Source organism: Sciurus vulgaris (genome assembly GCF_902686455.1).
Source record: "Sciurus vulgaris genome assembly, chromosome: 7".
In the NCBI taxonomy this organism is placed as follows: Eukaryota; Metazoa; Chordata; class Mammalia; order Rodentia; family Sciuridae; genus Sciurus; species Sciurus vulgaris.
Window position 1 is genome coordinate 115509891 of NC_136467.1, and position 17653 is coordinate 115527543.

Sequence of the window (17653 nt, forward strand, 5' to 3'; positions counted from 1 at the left end):
TTGTATCAAATATAATTATTTGCTGGTCTGTTTAAAGTTACAGATACAAGTGCTGAACTCTGGAAAGAAACTAGTTCAGTGCCAAGTTTCAGTTCTTTCAAAGAGAATGATACAGACCCATAACAGTAAATATATAAAGCAATTATTTTAAGACCGCCAGTCCCCTAACATTTATACTTGCCAACCACCTTTCCTTTGCTACGTTGTGTTAAATTTATTTCACCATTAGTGAGTAGCAGAGTAGAGAAAATGTGGACTTTGAAGTCAAACAGACCTATCAGATAAAGAGTTCAGACTCAAAGCTGCTGTAAGCTCAGGCAAGGTACTTAACCCTGTCAGATCCTTAATTTACTAATTAGTAAAATGTGGAAACTAGTACCTACTTACCAAGATTGGAGTATTAAATTAGATAACTGATAATACATGTTGCGCAGTGCTGGGCAGATAATAGACGTTGGATAAATGATCACTTACTAGATGGCAGTACCACTTTGATGATGCTTTAGATGCTCGTGTGCTGCGTTCTTCAAGTACTAGCTGGAAGGCCCTTGGATTGTCACTTAGGAAGGGATAGTACTTACCTTAGAGTATGACCCTGAAGTTCAGAAGGAAAACATGTCACATGCTTATTATAGACACCATGTATCATGCTACACTCCACATGGGCAGTCATTTACAGCTACTATCTGATTTACTCCTTATTAGCAACCCAGTAAAGTCATTCCTATTATTATCTGCCTTTACAGGAGGAAAAAAAAAAAAAAAACAAGACTTGGAGAGTCTGACTTGCCCATTCAGTTGCCTTTTCAGTGGGAGGATAAAACTGAGGCCAAAAAATAGGTGAAACTAATTTTAAGTTCAGGTTAGTGACAGGGACAACCCTAGAGTCTATTTAAAGGAACTTTGAGAAACTCAAGTGTCCACATATTAAAAGCAGAATTTAGGGGGTGGGGTAGGTATTGGGGATTAAACCCAGGGGTGATTAACCCCTGAGCCACATCCCCAGCTTAGTTGCTGAGGCTGGCTTTGAACTTGCTATCCTCTTGCCTCAGCCTCCCAAGCTGCTATGAATGCAGAATATTAAAACCTAGGGCTGGGGTTGTGGCTCCGTGGTAGAGCACTTGACTAGCGTGTGTGAGGCACTGTGTTCAATCCTCAGCACCGCATAAAAATAAGTGAATAAAATAAAGGTGTTCATCTACAAATGAAAAAAACAAAAAATAACAGGTTTGTTACCCCTTTCACCTTAGCAAAATATACTTATTTCCTCTAATGCTTGGATGTGAAGAGACTGACTGACTAGTGGCAAGAACTAAGGAATAAAGGTTCAATGTGCAAAAAGGCAAGAAGCAAAATAAAAAGTCTTGTCCTGGTGTTCCTGCTGCTGGCACAGGGCCCAAGTGAGAAGGAGCAACATGGGCTCCTTCAAGGCAGGTATTGGATCCCCAGGACAGTGGCATGGAGGTGGCTGACATTAAGGCTTAGGGTCAGACCTGGCTAGGGCTTAGCAGACCCTGGCCTGTAGTTCCTGTACACCTTTGCTCCTGACGTCAGGCTATGGCCGGCTGCCTGCAGTCCCCAGGGTTCTTTGCAAATCCCCAGCTCAATTCCTAACCCTGCCCTCCTTAAATCCTTACTATTGTTACTCTCTGCAAGCTATCAGTTCTCTTTGTGGATTCTTAATCCTCTTGAAAACGATATATTTATACCTCAGTAGCTCAGCAATATTTTCAGGTAGGTCATGGACAACTGACCCACATGAAAAGCCAATCAAAATTTAAATACCTCAGCCAAAGGTATAATCAAGTTGTAGTTCATTCACAAAAAAATTTTTTCAACTCTCAGATGTTTTATTATAGTAACACAAAACAGACTAAGACATCAATATATAAGAAATAATCAATATAATCAAGAACAATATTGTTGTAGTCAGCTTTTCTATTCTGTGACAGGTACTGTCCTCTAATTTCTCCTCAGTGTGGCTTAAATGTCAATGAATACCAAGAGATGGACACGGCTAACACCACCTCACATGGAGCCAGTTGAGATGCTTGGCCATAGAAAGCTATAGCGCCAGTGGCCACAGTGATCATAGGTGTGTTGAGACGAGAAAGTTTGAAAACAACTGAGCTAGATGACAGTAAAGGTCTCTTCCAGTTCTAAAATCTTTTTCATTTCAATGAATTGCCTGATTACAGGGCTTGCCTTTTTTTTTTTTTTTAAACTGGGACTTGAACCAAAGGATATTTAATCACTCATCCTGGGTCCTTTTTTAATTTTGAGACAGTCTTGCTAGGTTGCTTACAGCCTCGCTAACTTGCTGATGCTGTCCTTGAACTTGCAATCCTGCTGCCTCAGTCTCCCAAGTTGCTGGGATTACTTGTGTGCGCCCCTAATTGGGGCTTTCAGAGGAGCCCAGGAGGAACTGAGCTGTGAAACGAAGGAGCAGCATCTCCCATGAATTCAGCACTAACCGTGCCACTTTGCTCAGTTACTCAACAGGGACTCAAGTTCCTTATATGTGTCAAGCACTCTTCTAAACCTGAGGGTTCAGTAGTGTACATGGTGACGTCCCTTTCCGCATAGATTGTAGACTAGTGGGGAAGATAGTAAATCGGAAGGAAGCAGTTAAGTACTATGAAGAAAATAAAATAGGGTTATGTCCGAATTCCTTGAGTGGCCCCTGGTGAGAGGAGTGAGTTCTCTGAGGAGAGGAGAACCCTGGGAAGGAGGCGGGCAAAGAGCAGCTCGAGCAGGAGGAACGTTAAATGCTAAGACTGATCCTAGAATGAGCTTGGTGTGTTTGCAGAAGGGGCCAATGTGTGAAGACAGAAGTGGATCAATCGGTCATGCAAGGAATGCATCCCAGCCGTGGGAAGGAGTGTAGAATGTCTTCTCAGTGTAAATGGGGAGCTATAGGAGAGGTTAGAACAAGAGCAGTGGGATCTGATTTGTGATTTTGAACATGCTGCTCTTGCTCCTGGGTGAAAGACAAGAGCAGAGTGACCAAAGTGGGCTGGGAAGCTCACTGGGTTTCTGTGGCAGTGGGCCTGGTGAGGGGACTGGTCTAGAGCTACAGCAGTGGCACCAATGAGGACTCAGTATACTGAGTCTGCAGGTAGAACTGATGGAATGACCTGCTAACAGAGTGGAGTGAGCTCTCAGGGACAAAAAGTGATTCCTAGTTGAGCCTAAGCAACTAGATAAATGGTCGCTATCCCTGAGGAAGAGTTGAGGGACTTGACCGAAACTGACAGTTTGATTTGCTAGGTTTGCCATCTGGATGTGGGTGTCTAGTGTGTCTTTGGTGCAAGCGCCTGGAGTCGTGGGGCGAAGTTCAGGCTGGAGATGAAAATGCAGAAGCTCTCAGCCTGTGACTGGTGTGTACTGTGGTGGGAGTGAATGAGACCCCAGGTAGAGAGCAGGGATTCAGAGGCTGGTGAAGAGGAGGAGGGGCTGGCAGAGGAAATGAACGATTGGTGAAGCCAGAGAGGACTCAGAGGAGTCTACGTAGGGCCTTGAAACCCAGAGCGTTTGGAGAAAATGGTTTGGTGAACGAGGATGAATCTAGCAGTTTGAGTAAGAGAAGTAGGTCACTGGGGACCTTTAAAAACCTTTTCAGGGGACTGACAGGGGTGAACATTCAGCTGGAGCAAGCTGAGGAGAGAGTAAGGGATGAAGAAGAGGATGCAGAATCTGACCTGGCTGAGGAACAGAAGTGCAGGAGCTAGTGCCGTGGATCCTTGATTGGCAAGGGGGCCATTACAACAGGGAGACACACGTATAAAACTGCCAAAGCCAGGTGTGGTGGCGCGCGCCTGTAATCCCAGCAGCTCTGGAGGCTGAGGCAGGAGGATTGCGAGTTCGAAGCCAGCCTCAGCAACTTAGCAAGGCCCTAAGCAACTCAGCGAGACCCTGTCTCTAAATAAAATATTTAAAAGGTCTGGGGATGTGGCTCAGTGGTTAAGTGCCCTTGGGTTCAATCCCCAGTACAAAAAATAAAAACAAAAACAAAACCCTCATCTACCAGGTCACTAACATCTGTCCTATTCCAACAGGTAATAATCCACCCAGTCATCAACTGCTGTGAGTGACGGGTTGAACTGTCTTGCCGTCTTATGTTGGCAACACAGTTGAACCCTCTTGTTGAGGAAGAAATGTTGTCCAGCAATTGTGTTTAGCAGATTAACTGGTTTATTGTTAACACTGAAAGATGGAAGGAAAGTAGTTATTTTGATGGACTTAGAAGTTTTGAAATCAGCTGAAACAGTCGGATTGAAGGTTGGCAATCCAGTGCCCTGTCATGAAGGACATGGGCAGTAGTGCGTATTCCCTCTCCCATTCAGCTGTCAAACCCCCATCCAGCAAGCCCCAGCAACAGAATGGGAGCTCGGGAGTGGTTTCCACAGTATCTAAGGCTTATGGTGCCTCAGAAACATGGAAAACCTAGAGGGACCAGCCTATCACATCCTTCTGAGGGGGACACAGTCCAAAGTGGTACCCATTGCCAGCCTCACCCCTTACCAGTCATGTTACCAACAGGAGTCAGACCTGTACCTGGAGCAATTCTCCAGGAGAAGGGAAGCTTTTCTCTATAGAGCTAGTTGATGAAGTGGTGAAATCATAGCTACAGCTTCCAGTGAGCAAGTGGACAAGTTCTTGCCCTTATTGAAGTTGATAGGGTGTATTATTTCTCAAAAGGCACCCTGAAGATCGCTAACGAACAATTCTCACTGTTAAAAATGACTGTGCAAAGACTTTCAGTAATGAGACTTCTGTCATGCCCTGGGAAGATGGTCTTCATTTACCTGCAGTTCAGTTTGATTTCACAGGGACTGGTGACCTAGAGAACAAGTCTGAAGGTTCATTCATAGACCTATTGGGATCTGCAAGAGCTATGAAGATGCCACTAAAATCACAACAAAGTCTCACAACAGAGAAGTTGCTAAAAGAAGCAGCTATTTGATGGACACATCAGGGCAAGTAGTAACTGCTGCTCTGTGGGGAGAAGATGCAGACAAGTTCCATGGTTCTAGACAGCCCATGGTGGCCATTAAAGGAGCAGGGTTTCTGATTTTGGTGGTTGGAGCTTTTCCATGCTGTCTTCAAGCACTATCACTGTGAATCCTGAAATCTCAGAGGCCTGTAAGCTTCTTGGATATTTCAACTCACAAGGACAAGGCTGGTATGGTGTCTAAAGAGTGGAGGAGGAGAAGGGAGCAACTCCAACTGGAAAACCTTATGGGAGGTGAAATCAGAGAGCCTGGGCCAAGGTGACAAGGCAGACTAGTTTAGCTCTGTGGCAAGCGGGGTATATCTTCACAAAGAGAACTACGTGGACCAGGCTGCCCAACCCAGGACTGCAGTAAGGAAGTGATCGACCCACAGGATGGATTATACCACTGTGAACGGTGCCACAGTAGATTTGCCAATTTGATCTTGTCAGCAAATATTGTAGATTTTCAAGAGAATCAGTAAGTGACTTGTTTCCGGGAGTGTGCTAAAGCTATCCTTGAAGCTTGAAGACATTTTCCAGAACACTGACTTTGGGACATTCACATTCAAAATCGGGGTCAAACTGCAGCCCTACAATGATGAATCCCAAATTAAGGCCACCATGATGGACGCGAAGCCCCCGGACTCCGGAGACTGCGGCAGACAGCTGATCATGAACATCAGGAGAAACGCAGTGACAGAGGCGAGCAGTGCTGATTGGGCAGGAGTGTGAAAACAGCTCAAATGGAGTGGGTTTCTTCCCAGCCCCAGTGACAGCCCCGCATCCCCTACACAGTGGTGGTCTCTGCGCCTCTTGGGACCCAGGCAGAGGACAAAGTGCTCAGAGGGCCTCTGGTGCAAACTGTCAGACCCCAGGGTCAGTGGCAGTATCACAGCCCAGGTCCCTCCCTGACTTCAGGCTTTTGTCAATTTTGTTAAGATTTCGTATCTTCAAGCAGCAATTACGTCACAAGTAATCGACCCGAAGTCTTGCAAACAGTGAAATATAGTTTTAATATTTGATATTTACTTATTCAATTTTTACATTAAGACCCATGAAGACAAAAGGGTAGAGGACCCCCCAGTCTTGATGGGGTCCTAGATGTGTGGTCGGGGCAGACTGCTTTGTTTTCATTCCGGGGATATTAAGGCTCTCCGGATGCTGACAGGAGTGATCTGTTAGAGAGAGATTGAGGCTGCAGAACAGAAAGGGGTGACTCGTGGGAACACAGGCCAGTAGGTGAAGAGAGACGTCATCTGGGAAGCAAGAGTCAGGGCAGACAGGGAAGTGGGACGGGGACACAGCTTCTGCTGCAGCAGAAGAGGGCAGAAGACAGAAGAGGGCACAGTGGCACAGAAGTTGGTAAACACTGGTGGGAAGAGTTGCTCTGTGGCCCCTCTGTCTCTCTGTGAGGGATGCCACCTGGTCACCACTGCCCATGGTAGCGAGTGGAAGGTGTGGAGGCAGGAAGTCCTTTGTAGAGGAAGAGTGACTTCGGTGGGAAGAGCACAGAGCACAGTTTTCCACCATTATTTGAAGTGTGTGCAGCCAGCATGATTTTATGATCAGCTCTGGCAGTGCTCAGCCTCCCAGCTAGTACTGAGTAGGTAGTGTTAACCGGGAACTGGTTTTGCCAAGGGACTTGGAGGGAGAGAGGGACAGAGAATTCAAGGAAACAGCAAGCATGCGGGGCAGTGGTGTGAGGATAAGAAGGAAAGGAGAACATGGTCCAGGTGACAGACCCTAGATCAACGGGTCGGAAGTGTCACTCGGGTTGGTGAATTTGGTGAATTACTGGAGTATGGGTATTATAGAGGCTGACTAGCGAAGGCAGTGTCTGGCTGTTTCAGAGGCAATTGAGATATCAGTGACAAGGCCTAGGGTAGCACTTCTCAGGTTTTAGTATGTGTCAGAAGCACAAGAGGGCTTGGGTTTGCTAAACAGGAAATCCTGGGCCCACCCCCAAGGTGGCCCATTTAACCAGTTTGGGGTGGGGAGGCTGAGGATTTCCATGTCTCTCTCTTTTTTGGGGGAGTGGGGAGGTACCGGGGATTGAACCCAGGGCCTTGTGCTTGCAAGGCAAGCAAGCACTCTACCAAATTAGTTATATCCCCAGCCCGAGGATTTCCATGTCTAACAAGCTCCCAGATGCTGCAGCTGTAGGCCCTGGACCACAAAGGCTTCAAGGTTGGGGAGAAGAAAAATTCTTCGCAACTCAGAAGATTGGGTGGGTCAGTTTTCCACCTGGATGTCAAAGTCACTGAAATATTTGCTGCTTTGAGATAAGCAGTGACGTCACCAGCAAATGATGGCAACAGGAAGAGTACATGGGGGTGTAGTCAGACATGGCTGTCCTGGGACAGGCATTTTTGAGAGAAAAGAAAAAGCTATCTGGAAGCAACAGTAAGGAGCAAGGAGAACACTAGCTCTGCCCTAGTCCTTGGAGAATGTGGGAGAACTCCCCCAGGGCTTGAAGGGCCGGCAAAGAAGTGGGGTTCCTACTTTGGGAATGGCAAGAAGGTTCAAAGGACTGAGGGATGGGAGGTGTTCTGGAGTAGGAGCAGGGAGGTGAGGCCAGGCTGGAGCTGCACAGAGCCATTCGGAGGTGTGTATCCATTGCAGGATGGCAGTACTACCCCTTGATTAAGGGTAGATTCACTGGAACTACTGCCCCTAAAATCTAGAAAAATGAGTGGGTCTTCTGATTTCTTGGAGGTATCATTTTTATATTACACTAAGCTGGGGATATAGCTCAGTTGGTAGAGTGCTAGCCTAGCATATACAAGGCCCTGGGTTCAATCCCCAGCACCACCAAAACAAACAACAAAACTCTAAGCATGCACAGATAATTGATCCAAAGGCAAATTTTGCAATGACCTTTACTATAAAAGTGAGAGCCTTCAAAGGTAATTTAGGCCATGCTCCAAGATCCCTCTCCTGCGTTAGAACTTTGGAGGGAATGTGAGAAAGGATTGGATGAAGGGTGGGAGGGAGGCACTGATACTTAGAATTGGAAAATGAAAACCTTCCAAGACTCAGGCGTGATCTGTAAGGGAACTGCCCATACTGTGCTGGGGACTGCTGCTCCCCGGGGACCCCTCCCATCACGGTTCTACAGACCACATGGAAGGGCAAGGCCCAGAGCATCAGAAGGTTCTATTCTATGGCTAGAAGTTGGTCTTGCGTCTTTGGATTGTAGTCTCCTGTATCTCCAAGATGGGCCTCTCTGAGCTTTGTTCTGCCCAATTAAAGAGGAAGGGGGATGTGGGAAATGGGAGGGTCCCAGCCTGTCATCTTCTCCCCCGCTTCCCTCAGCCTGTTTCTTCCCTTCTTCCATTTCTGGGTCCTCTTGGATCAGCCAGGATGCTTGGTTGGCAGGGCTAACAGGAGGGGCAAAGCTGGAGGAGATTAGCAGACTAGAGGTCAGACTTTCCAGAAGAATCTTTTAATGGTCTTAGGGCAGCTTAGCTGGTCTGTCCATCATGTCCAGTTGTCCAGGAGACGATGAACAGGCTGGTCTAGCAAAGGAGAGGGAGGAAGAGGGCCCTAGCCTAAGGAATCAGTCAGCAGGGGCCTAAGAGGAGACATAGCCCTGGCCTCCTGACAACCCACAGGGCAAGATGGGGCAGCAATTCAGCTTGGAGGAGGCGGAGACGTCTGGGGAGATGGACGTGGCAGAGCTCCAGGAGTGGTACAAGAAGTTCGTGGTGGAGTGCCCCAGTGGCACCCTCTTCATGCACGAGTTTAAGCGCTTCTTCAAGGTCACGGACGACGAGGAGGCTGCCCAGTATGTAGAGGGCATGTTCCGAGCCTTCGACAAGAATGGGGTAAGAACCTGAAGGGAGGGACCTGTGGCCAGTCCACCCGGCACCCTCCACGTCTTTAGGCCAAAGATGCATCCTCAGGGAGAACCCCCAGACCCCCAAGCCTCCTGCTCTTCCTCAGTCTCAAGCTCCTCAAATTCTTCTCTTTCCATTTTTCTGTCCCTTTCCTTCTTGTCTTCCCTCCCTGTCTCTCACATCCTGCTTCTGAGACCTGAGGTGCCTGACAGTCCAGGTCTTCTCTGTGTGTTATTGGATGAGGCTCTGTAGCCCAGGGACCTGGTTTTCTCACCCCCCGGAGCCCCCAGCTCTCTAAACCCAAGGAGCTAAGGAAAAGATACCTCAGCACAGACCGCGCGCTGCCTCTTGCTGGGATCCTCTGAACTGAGGGGCCAGGTCTCCCCGGCCATGGCTGCTGGAGGCTGCAGCTCCTGGGAGAGTGACCGGATCCTTGGGAAAAATCCTTTCCAACTCTGCAGGTCATGGAGGATTTCAGGAAACCATCCAAACCCAGGGCTTCTTAACCTCTTCACTGGCAGTGGCAGCTAAGAAGATAGCCAAATTTTGTAAACGCACACGTGGGAATTTAATTTTTAAATTCAATTTGATCGCCAGGTGCAGTGCCGCACGCCTGTAATCCCAGCCACTTGGGAGGTTAAGGTAGGAGGATTGCAAGATCCAGGCCAGCTGGGGCAACTTAGCAAGACCCCGTCTCAAAATAAAAAATAAAGAGAGCTTGGAATATAGCTCAGCCATAGAGCTCCCCTGGGTTCAATCCCCAATCCTGCCCACCCTCGAAAAAATTCAAGGAATTTCAACATTGAATTTCTTTTTTTTTTTTTAAATTTATTTTTATTGTAAACAAATGGGATACATGTTGTTTCTGTTTGTACATGGAGTAACAGCATACCATTTGGGTAATTATACATTTACATAGGGTAGTGATGTTTGATTCATTCTGTTATTTTTTCCTCCTCCCCACCCCTCCCATCCCTCTTTTCCCTCTATACAGTCCCTCCTTCCTCCATTCTTGCCCCCTCCTGCTCCCCATTATGTGTCATCATCTGCTTATCAGTGAGATAATTCGCCCTTTGGATTTTTGAAATTGGCTTATCTCACTTACCATGATATTCTCTAATTTCATCCATTTGCCTGCAAATGCCATAATTTTATTATTCTTTATAGCTGAGTAATATTCCATTGTATATATATACCACAGTTTCTTTATCCATTCATCAATTGAAGGACATCTAGGCTGGTTCCACAGTCTGGCTATTGTGAATTGAGCAGCTATGAACATTGATGTGGCTGTATCTCTGTAGTATGCTGATTTTAAGTCCTTTGGGTATAGGCCGAGGAGTGGGATAGCTGGGTCAAATGGTGGGTCCATTCCAAGTTTTCTAAGGAATCTCCACACTACTTTCCAGAGTGGCTGCACTAATTTGCAGCCCCACCAGCAATGTATGAGTGTACCTTTTCCCCCACATCCTCTCCAACACCTATTGTTGCTTGTGTTCTTGATAATTGCCATTCTAATTGGGGTGAGATGGAATCTTAGTGTAGTTTTGATTTGCATTTCTCTTATTACTAAAGATGGGGAACATTTTTTCGTATGTTTGTTGATTGCTTGTAGATCTTCTTCTGTGAAGCGTCTGTTCATATCCTTAGCCCATTTTCAACATTGAATTTCTATTATCTAATGAACATCTATATTCAAGTTTGATTAATTGTTAATTTTACAACTTTCTTTTCTCTTTTTTTGGTCTGATTGCGCACTGCACTTACTTGATATGTCTCCTTTAATTTGGAAGCTTTAATCTCAGCCTTAGTTTTAATTGAGCTTGACAGTTTTGAAGGCTTTGGCCCTAATTATTTTGTAGAAGATCTCACAATTCAGGTTTGTCTAATGTTTCCTCATGATGAGATTCAGATTCCGGTAGAAAAGGTTATGGTGTGAAGTTGCGACCTTGTCAGGGCATTGTATCCGGTACATGATGTGGGTTCGACCTGTCACTGATAGAACTTCAAGACTTTGGTGGAGATGTTGTCTTCCTGGTTTCCCCACTGTACTTATGTTTTCTTTGCAGTTACTAAGCATCCTGGAAGGATCTCCCTGGAGACAGTAAATATACTATTGCTCATCGAATCATCTTCCAGTTTGGGCATCTGTTGATAGTTTTCTGACTCTACTGTCCTTCTCTGTTAGTTGGCATCCTGCTGTAAGAAAGAGCTTTCCTGGAAGGTGCTGAACTCCTCTGTCAGGGACTGAGCCCTCTTTCTCTCCCATGCAGTCTCTACTTCCAAACCTACCCTTCCCCACCCCATGTTGGGGATGGAACCCAAGACTCCTGCACGCTAGGCAAGCGCTCCACCACTGAGCTCCACCCAGCCCCTCAGCAAAATCTTTGAATTGGATTTTCATTTCTGGACAATTGGTCTGAGATTTTTAGAACAAAAAAATATATATATGAAAAGAACTCAAAGATTTAGCTCACATGTCCAAATCGAGGGGAATGGAAATGGGTTTGGTGGAGACAGAGCTGTAGATACACCTTGTCTCTGCCCCTCTGCTCCCTTGTGGCACTCTTCTCTCTCTGGAATACGCCTTGCGACACCCTGGGATGGAAGAAAAGGGAGGGTGGAAACTGTATGTCATTTGGGATTCTTGTATAACAGCATTGGGGTCAGGGCTGGTGCACAAATGCAGCCGATTCAGAAAGAAATAGGGCATATAATCCCCCAGAGCAGAGGACACGCCCATCGGACTCAGGAGCAGATGAGGTATTTCCAGCCCTCACAGGCCTCTGGGTAATTGGAACTGACTAGACCCGGGCACAGAAGATGAGATTAGCCCCAGCTAGAAGCTTCCCAGAAATGGTCCTGGGGTGTGCAGTGACCTCTCCTTTGAGGAGAATCACATCGTGAATCATCTTCTCTCAGCTGAATCACATTGAGAGAGGTTGTTGTGAAACAGAAGTTTCTGGTCAAAGAATGAGGGAGAATCTAGAAATCTGGAGACTTTCTGGGTGGTTTGGGTTTTGTGTCCCCCCCAGCCTCTGGGACACCTCTAGACATCAGACTCATTTGCTAGACCTTGTTATTAGGGGTAACTCAGGGGTAGCTCAGGGGTAGAGCACTTGCCCAGCATGTGTGAGGTCCTAGATTCCATTGCCAGCACCATGAGAGAATGAGAGAGGAGCAGGGAAGGGAGGGAGGGAAACATGGAGTGGAGAACGGAAGTTTTTTCCAACTGGATGAACTGGAGGAGACGTGTAGCTTGGGCATCTCTGAGTCTCAGGTTTTCATCTGAAAAGGGGAAGACCATTTTTATACTCAATCTCATTAAAGAAGAAACACAGGATTGGTTTGTGGTAAGCTTCATAAATAATAAGTACAAAAGAAAATAGCCTTCCAAAAGAACAAATAACCACTGCTTAAGGATCTACTCCAAAGAAATTGCCAGACTGTGACTCAGGAGTCAGAGGCAGGAGGATCTCAAGTTTCCAGGCCAGTCTGGGTAACTTAGCAAGATCCTGCCTCAAAATTAAAATAAATAAATAAATAAATAAATAAATAAATAAATAAATAAATAATAAAAGAAAAGAAAAATAAATAATCAAAAGTTGGGAATGTAGCTAAGTGGTAGAGCCCCTGGGTTCAACCCTCGATACAGGGAGGGGCGGGTGGAAGAAGGAAGAAAGAAAAGACAGTATCAGAAATATCTATTTTAAAAACACGTAAATGTTTCCTGTACAATATAAAATATTAAAACCAAGCATGATGGCACACACCCACAATCCCAGTGACTTGGGAGGCTGAGGCAGGAGGATCGTGAGTTCAAAGTCAGCCTCAGCAACTTAGAGAGAGCCCCTAAGCAATTTATCAAGACCCTATATCAAACTAAAACATAAAAAGGGCTTGGGATATGACTCAGTGGTTAAGTGCCCCTGGGTCAATCCCTGGTACTAAATAAATAGATAAATAAATGAATAAAATAAAATACCAGAAATATATTTAACAAAAGGGAATGCCCAGTACCTCCCAAGTCCCACAAATATTGATATTTTAAATAATTTTTTAAAACATGAGATGTTAAATGAATACCCAGCAAATAAAACCATAAATATAATTGGACCTCAATTAGGTAAATATAAAGGGAGGGGGACCAGGGGAACCATTTATTTGTAGGAATGATACAAAATATGTTGAATAAAACCCTCAAGTATTGTTACTCAAGTTTAGTGTTACTTTCCTCTTATTTTTTCCTCAATCTTTTTGCTATGTCCCTCATTTTCTGCCATTTTCTCCTGTTGCTCAAACCTTTCTCAGCCGGGCACTCCTTGGTTAGGGCTGCTCTGAGTGGCCTGACCCAATGGGACAGAAGTGCTCTGTGCCACTGATGTCCTTACTATCCCAAAGTCATGTGAATGACGATATTCCTCAGGGAGCTGATGGCTTAGGTTTTTCATTTGGAGAGCAGAGGTCCCAACCCTGGAATAAGTGAGCTCCTGTAAGTGACACCCTAGCCCAGCTGACCTTCTGTGGCCATCATACCATCAGCCCTTCACCCCACATGCATTTGGAGGAGAAAAGCAAGAGGATGTACTTCTCCTGTTTTTTTGTTTTTTTGGGGTTTTTTTGTACCAGGGATTGAACCCGGGGGCACTTAACTATTGAGCCACATCCCCAGTCCTTTTCTGTACTTTATTAGAGACAGGGTCTCACTGAGTTGTTTAGGGCCTCACTGAGTTGCTGAGGCTGGCTTTGAACTCACAATCCTCCTGCCTCAGCCTCCAGAGTCACTGGGATGGCAGATGTGAGCCATTGCACCCATTTCTCCTGTTTCTTGATTACTGCTTTTGGAATAATGGTTGCTGTCACATTTCTGTCCCAAGAAGGTTCATTTTTTGGTCAGGGTATCTATAGCATAGGCCGTGCTTCTCCCCTTTCACGATCCCTCTTTCCACCTGAGCTCTGCCTCCTCCTGCTCTTCCTGGATGGAGGGGGCATGCGTGCGTGTCCTTCCGTGTAAGGTCCACCTAGGCCTAGCTGTGCGTGAGGACGGGACCCATTGCCTGCGCTTCCCGTACACTTGGGGGAATGTGCCTATGAGGGGAAATGCCAAGGTGAGCCCTGCTTCCTATCTTTCAAAATTACTTTAGTCCCAAATTCAGATCAATTTGATCATCTGCTCAGGATTCGTAAATATGTACGGGACCTCAATTCTGTGTACAAGTGCACTGTGCTAGGTACGGAGAAGAAAGGCAAGCAGTGTCAGCCCCTCTCTGTCCTCCAGAAGGGAGTGTGGGCTGCCAGAGTTGTCCCCAAACTAAGGAGAACACAGCAGGTGCTGTGAACCTTAGGACAGGGAGGGAGGAGAGACAGGTGACACAGAGGCCATGGCCCAAGTGGTGCAAGAAGGAAGGCTTCCTGGAGGAGGGTACCCTTGAGCTGAGCCTTAAGGACAGGAAAGACTGGGAATGGGAAGCATCTGGGGGTGGAGAATAGCATGCGCCGTGACACAGAGGCTACATGTGTGGCAGGGAAGAGGGAAGGCCCTGTCTCCCCAGGGATGGGTGGCCCTGGACAGTGCTCACTGCCACACTCTGGGAGAGGCCTCAGCAATGGCCACACCCCATGCAGGATGACACCATCGACTTCCTGGAGTATGTGGCGGCCCTGAACCTGGTTCTGAGGGGCACCCTAGAGCACAAGCTGAAGTGGACCTTCAAGATCTACGACAAGGACGGCAACGGCTGCATCGACCGCCCGGAGCTCCTGGACATCGTGGAGGTTGGTGTCCCGGCCTGGAAGCAGGTTCCCTGGGTGCTTGGCACTGCTAGGGCACTGAGGGCTGGCCGCAGGTGACCCACTGAAGAGAGGCCTCTGGGCTGGGGTTGGGAAGAGGCACGAAATCATTCAGAATGTGTTTTCTGGCCACAGTGAAATTAAGCCAGAAATCAGTTGCAGAAAGTTAAGTAGAGGGCTGGGGAGATAGCTCAGTCTGTAGAGTGCTTGCCTTGTAAGCACAAGGCCCTGGGTTCGATCCCCAGCACCGCAAAAAAAAAAAAAAAAAAAAAAAAGTTAAGTAGAAAGTCTGTTTGGAACTTTGGCACTACCCTTCCAAATACTCCATGACCCTGAGAAATCATGTTTCTCTCTCACATACACACACACACTATTTTGAATCATGATGGACACAGGTCATACATGACATACCAAAACATGTGGAGCACAATTAAATCTGGGCTTGCAGAAAAATCCACAGCCTTAAACTGTCTATATGAAAAAATAAGAGAGGCTGAAAATTAATGATCTAAAAAAAAATCACCTAGAGAAATTGAAAGGATTAAATTAAATCCAAAGAAAACATAAGAGAAGAAACGATAGAGAGTAGAAATTAATACAATCAAAATCAAGCGCTTTAGAGAAAAACCAAGTTGATAAAACCAAAGTTGTTTCTTTTAAAAAACTAATAAAACTGATAGCCAGCAGGAATTGTCAAAGAGGAAAGGTGGCATCTAGTGTCACAGGCTCCAGACATGTTTCCTCTGGCAGCCAGTGGATCCCCAGAACGACATGAGCTGGCTGTTGCCCGCCCCAGTTTACAGAGTAGGAAATGGCCTCACAGAGGCCCTGTGGTCTGCCACGTCCACATCCTAGGAAGTGCGGGGCCTGAATTTCAGGGCATCCCCGCAGGCCCCCCTGACCTGTTTAATGAGGCTTTGCCATGCCAGTGCTGGACTGGGCAGGGAGACCTTGGAGACCAAGACTGTGCAGCCTCTGTCTTCAGAAAGCACCCAGCTGGGGGCTAGGGAGGGTCCTCAAGTTTCCCTCTCTTTTGTGTTTACGTGGTACCTTCACAAAGGTCATCTCATTGGCGAGGAAAGGAGAGGTTGCTTCCAGGCCCAGCACCTGTATGCCCATGGCCGTATTCGACACTTCCACACAGAGATCACACTAAGTTCTTTTCTCTCTCTGCATCTCCATTTCTTCCTCGGTAGATTGCAGTGTGAACTGTCACCGTGTCCTAAACATCCCATTCCTCTGCAGATCACAGTGGAAATGGAAATGGTGCTGGCAAGGGCAGATAGGAGGCCAGCAGGTCCCCAGGTGGGATTAGACCAGCTGGGGCTTCGGACAGGTTGGATCTGGCTTAGATCTGGATCGTGTGATACTGAGCTGCATTGGAAGGGCTGCGTTCTCTCCTCTCTGGCAGGCGATTTACAAGCTGAAGAAAGCCTGCCGCGTAGATACGGAGATGGAGCAGCAGGGCCAGATGCTCACACCCGAGGAGGTCGTGGACAGGATCTTCCAGCTGGTGGATGAAAACGGGGACGGTAAGGGGGGCGAAGTTGCCAGGGGAGGGCTGCCTGCTCCGCATCATCCCTACCTTCTGGCAATATGTCATGGACCAGGCCCCCCACTTCCCAACCGCTGACGTTCTCATCTGTGAGCTGGTTGAGGAGAGGATTACATGAATTATCAAAGGGCATCACACAGGAGCACATGTTTGTGAGAGATTAAAACTTTCCAGGAGTCACCAATGGAGGCCTAGCAAGCGAGCAGAAGGAGTAGGAACTTTGGAGTCAGAATGATACAGTTAACCCGCCGGCGTGGCCTCAGTTTCCCCACCTGGAAAGTGGGGATAACCAGAATGGCTGAGGGGAACAAATGGGGTAGTGTGTAAGAGCCTGACAGGGGAGGCATCTGTTCAGGCCCCTGGAGCTCCCCACCCTGTAGCTCAGTGCCCAGCCCCCCAGTGCTGTGCACAGGAACTGGCTTGCAACACACTCAGGAATCTCTCAGCTCCACTCAGCATTTCAGAGGTTCTGTGTTCAAAAGTAAAACTTCAGTCCATTGTCAAGAAAGCCCCTTCCAGGCTCCCGGAGGCTCCTGGAGAATCAGACTTGACCAGCCACAGCGCTAGGCTCCGTACTGCCGGCTGGTTTGTAGAAGAGGGGCAGGCGCCTCTTAGGAGAGCAGGTCTCTGCCCCTGCCCCCAGTTCCGGGTCTTGCCTCTTCCCCGGTGACCATGTCTCCCATCCCATGCTCACTCAGGCCGGCTGTCACTGAATGAGTTCATTGAAGGTGCCCGTCGTGACAAGTGGGTGATGAAGATGCTGCAGATGGACGGGAATCCCAGTGCCTGGATTGCTCAGCAGAGACGGAAAAGTGCCATGTTCTGAGGGGTCGGGGCCCTGGGAGCCCCATGGGTGTTCACAACCCCCCACGACTCCAGGCTCACCCAGGTTTTCAGAGTAGCAGGAGGGCCCCCGGGCCAGCCTGCTCATGCCCACACTTTCCCTGGTGCAGACTTGCTGGCACCCCCTGTGAGGAGTGAGTAGGTGCCCTTCCTGGGTGTGCAGGGGCCACCAGGGCAGAGTCCAGTCTGCAGGATTGACTGGGATTTGACGGGAACTTGGTTACTCTGCTCCTGGGGCACAGCTGCATCGGCTGGGGGGCCCCTAGGTGTTCTCAGATGGAAGCAGGGCTACCTGAGCAGTGGGGGTCCCCTAGACCAAATCAGCAACGAGGAAGCCCACACTTATGGAGTGGAAACAAATACTGGAAGGAAGCAGGGGCGGGGCGGTGTTGAAGCTGAAGAGCGGGTAGGAGTGGGGGGGTCATAATTACATTACCCCCAGGGGTTCCAAGCAGTGTTCACAGGGGGACCCTCTCCAGCTCCTCCCAAGTCCTCCTCAGGGGGGCGAACAAGGGAAACTGCAGCAAGTAAGACAGCAGGCCCTGGACCTCCGCTGTGCTTAAAGGGGCTGTCTGAGCCCTGTCAGGTGCTCCCCTCCAGCCCTGCTCCCAGCCCGCCCTCTCACCCGTC

General features: G+C 47.7%; 1 protein-coding gene and 1 pseudogene across 2 annotated transcripts; both read left to right on the forward strand.

Annotated features, from left to right (window-relative positions):
- The first annotated feature begins 2659 nt into the window (after nucleotides 1-2659).
- Nucleotides 2660-5988, forward strand: LOC306665758 (replication protein A 70 kDa DNA-binding subunit-like; annotated as a pseudogene). Its single transcript has 2 exons — nucleotides 2660-2686; nucleotides 4075-5988. The product of its transcript is annotated as a replication protein A 70 kDa DNA-binding subunit-like (transcript).
- Nucleotides 5989-8616: 2628 nt separating this feature from the next.
- Nucleotides 8617-17011, forward strand: GUCA1B (guanylate cyclase activator 1B; the record flags this gene model as incomplete). Its single annotated transcript, XM_079148964.1, has 4 exons — nucleotides 8617-8823; nucleotides 14461-14610; nucleotides 16037-16157; nucleotides 16879-17011. 4 exons carry the CDS (start codon nucleotides 8617-8619, stop codon nucleotides 17004-17006), a joined length of 606 nt encoding a protein of 201 aa, XP_079005090.1. The 3' UTR covers nucleotides 17007-17011.
- Between the last annotated feature and the right edge of the window lie 642 nt (nucleotides 17012-17653).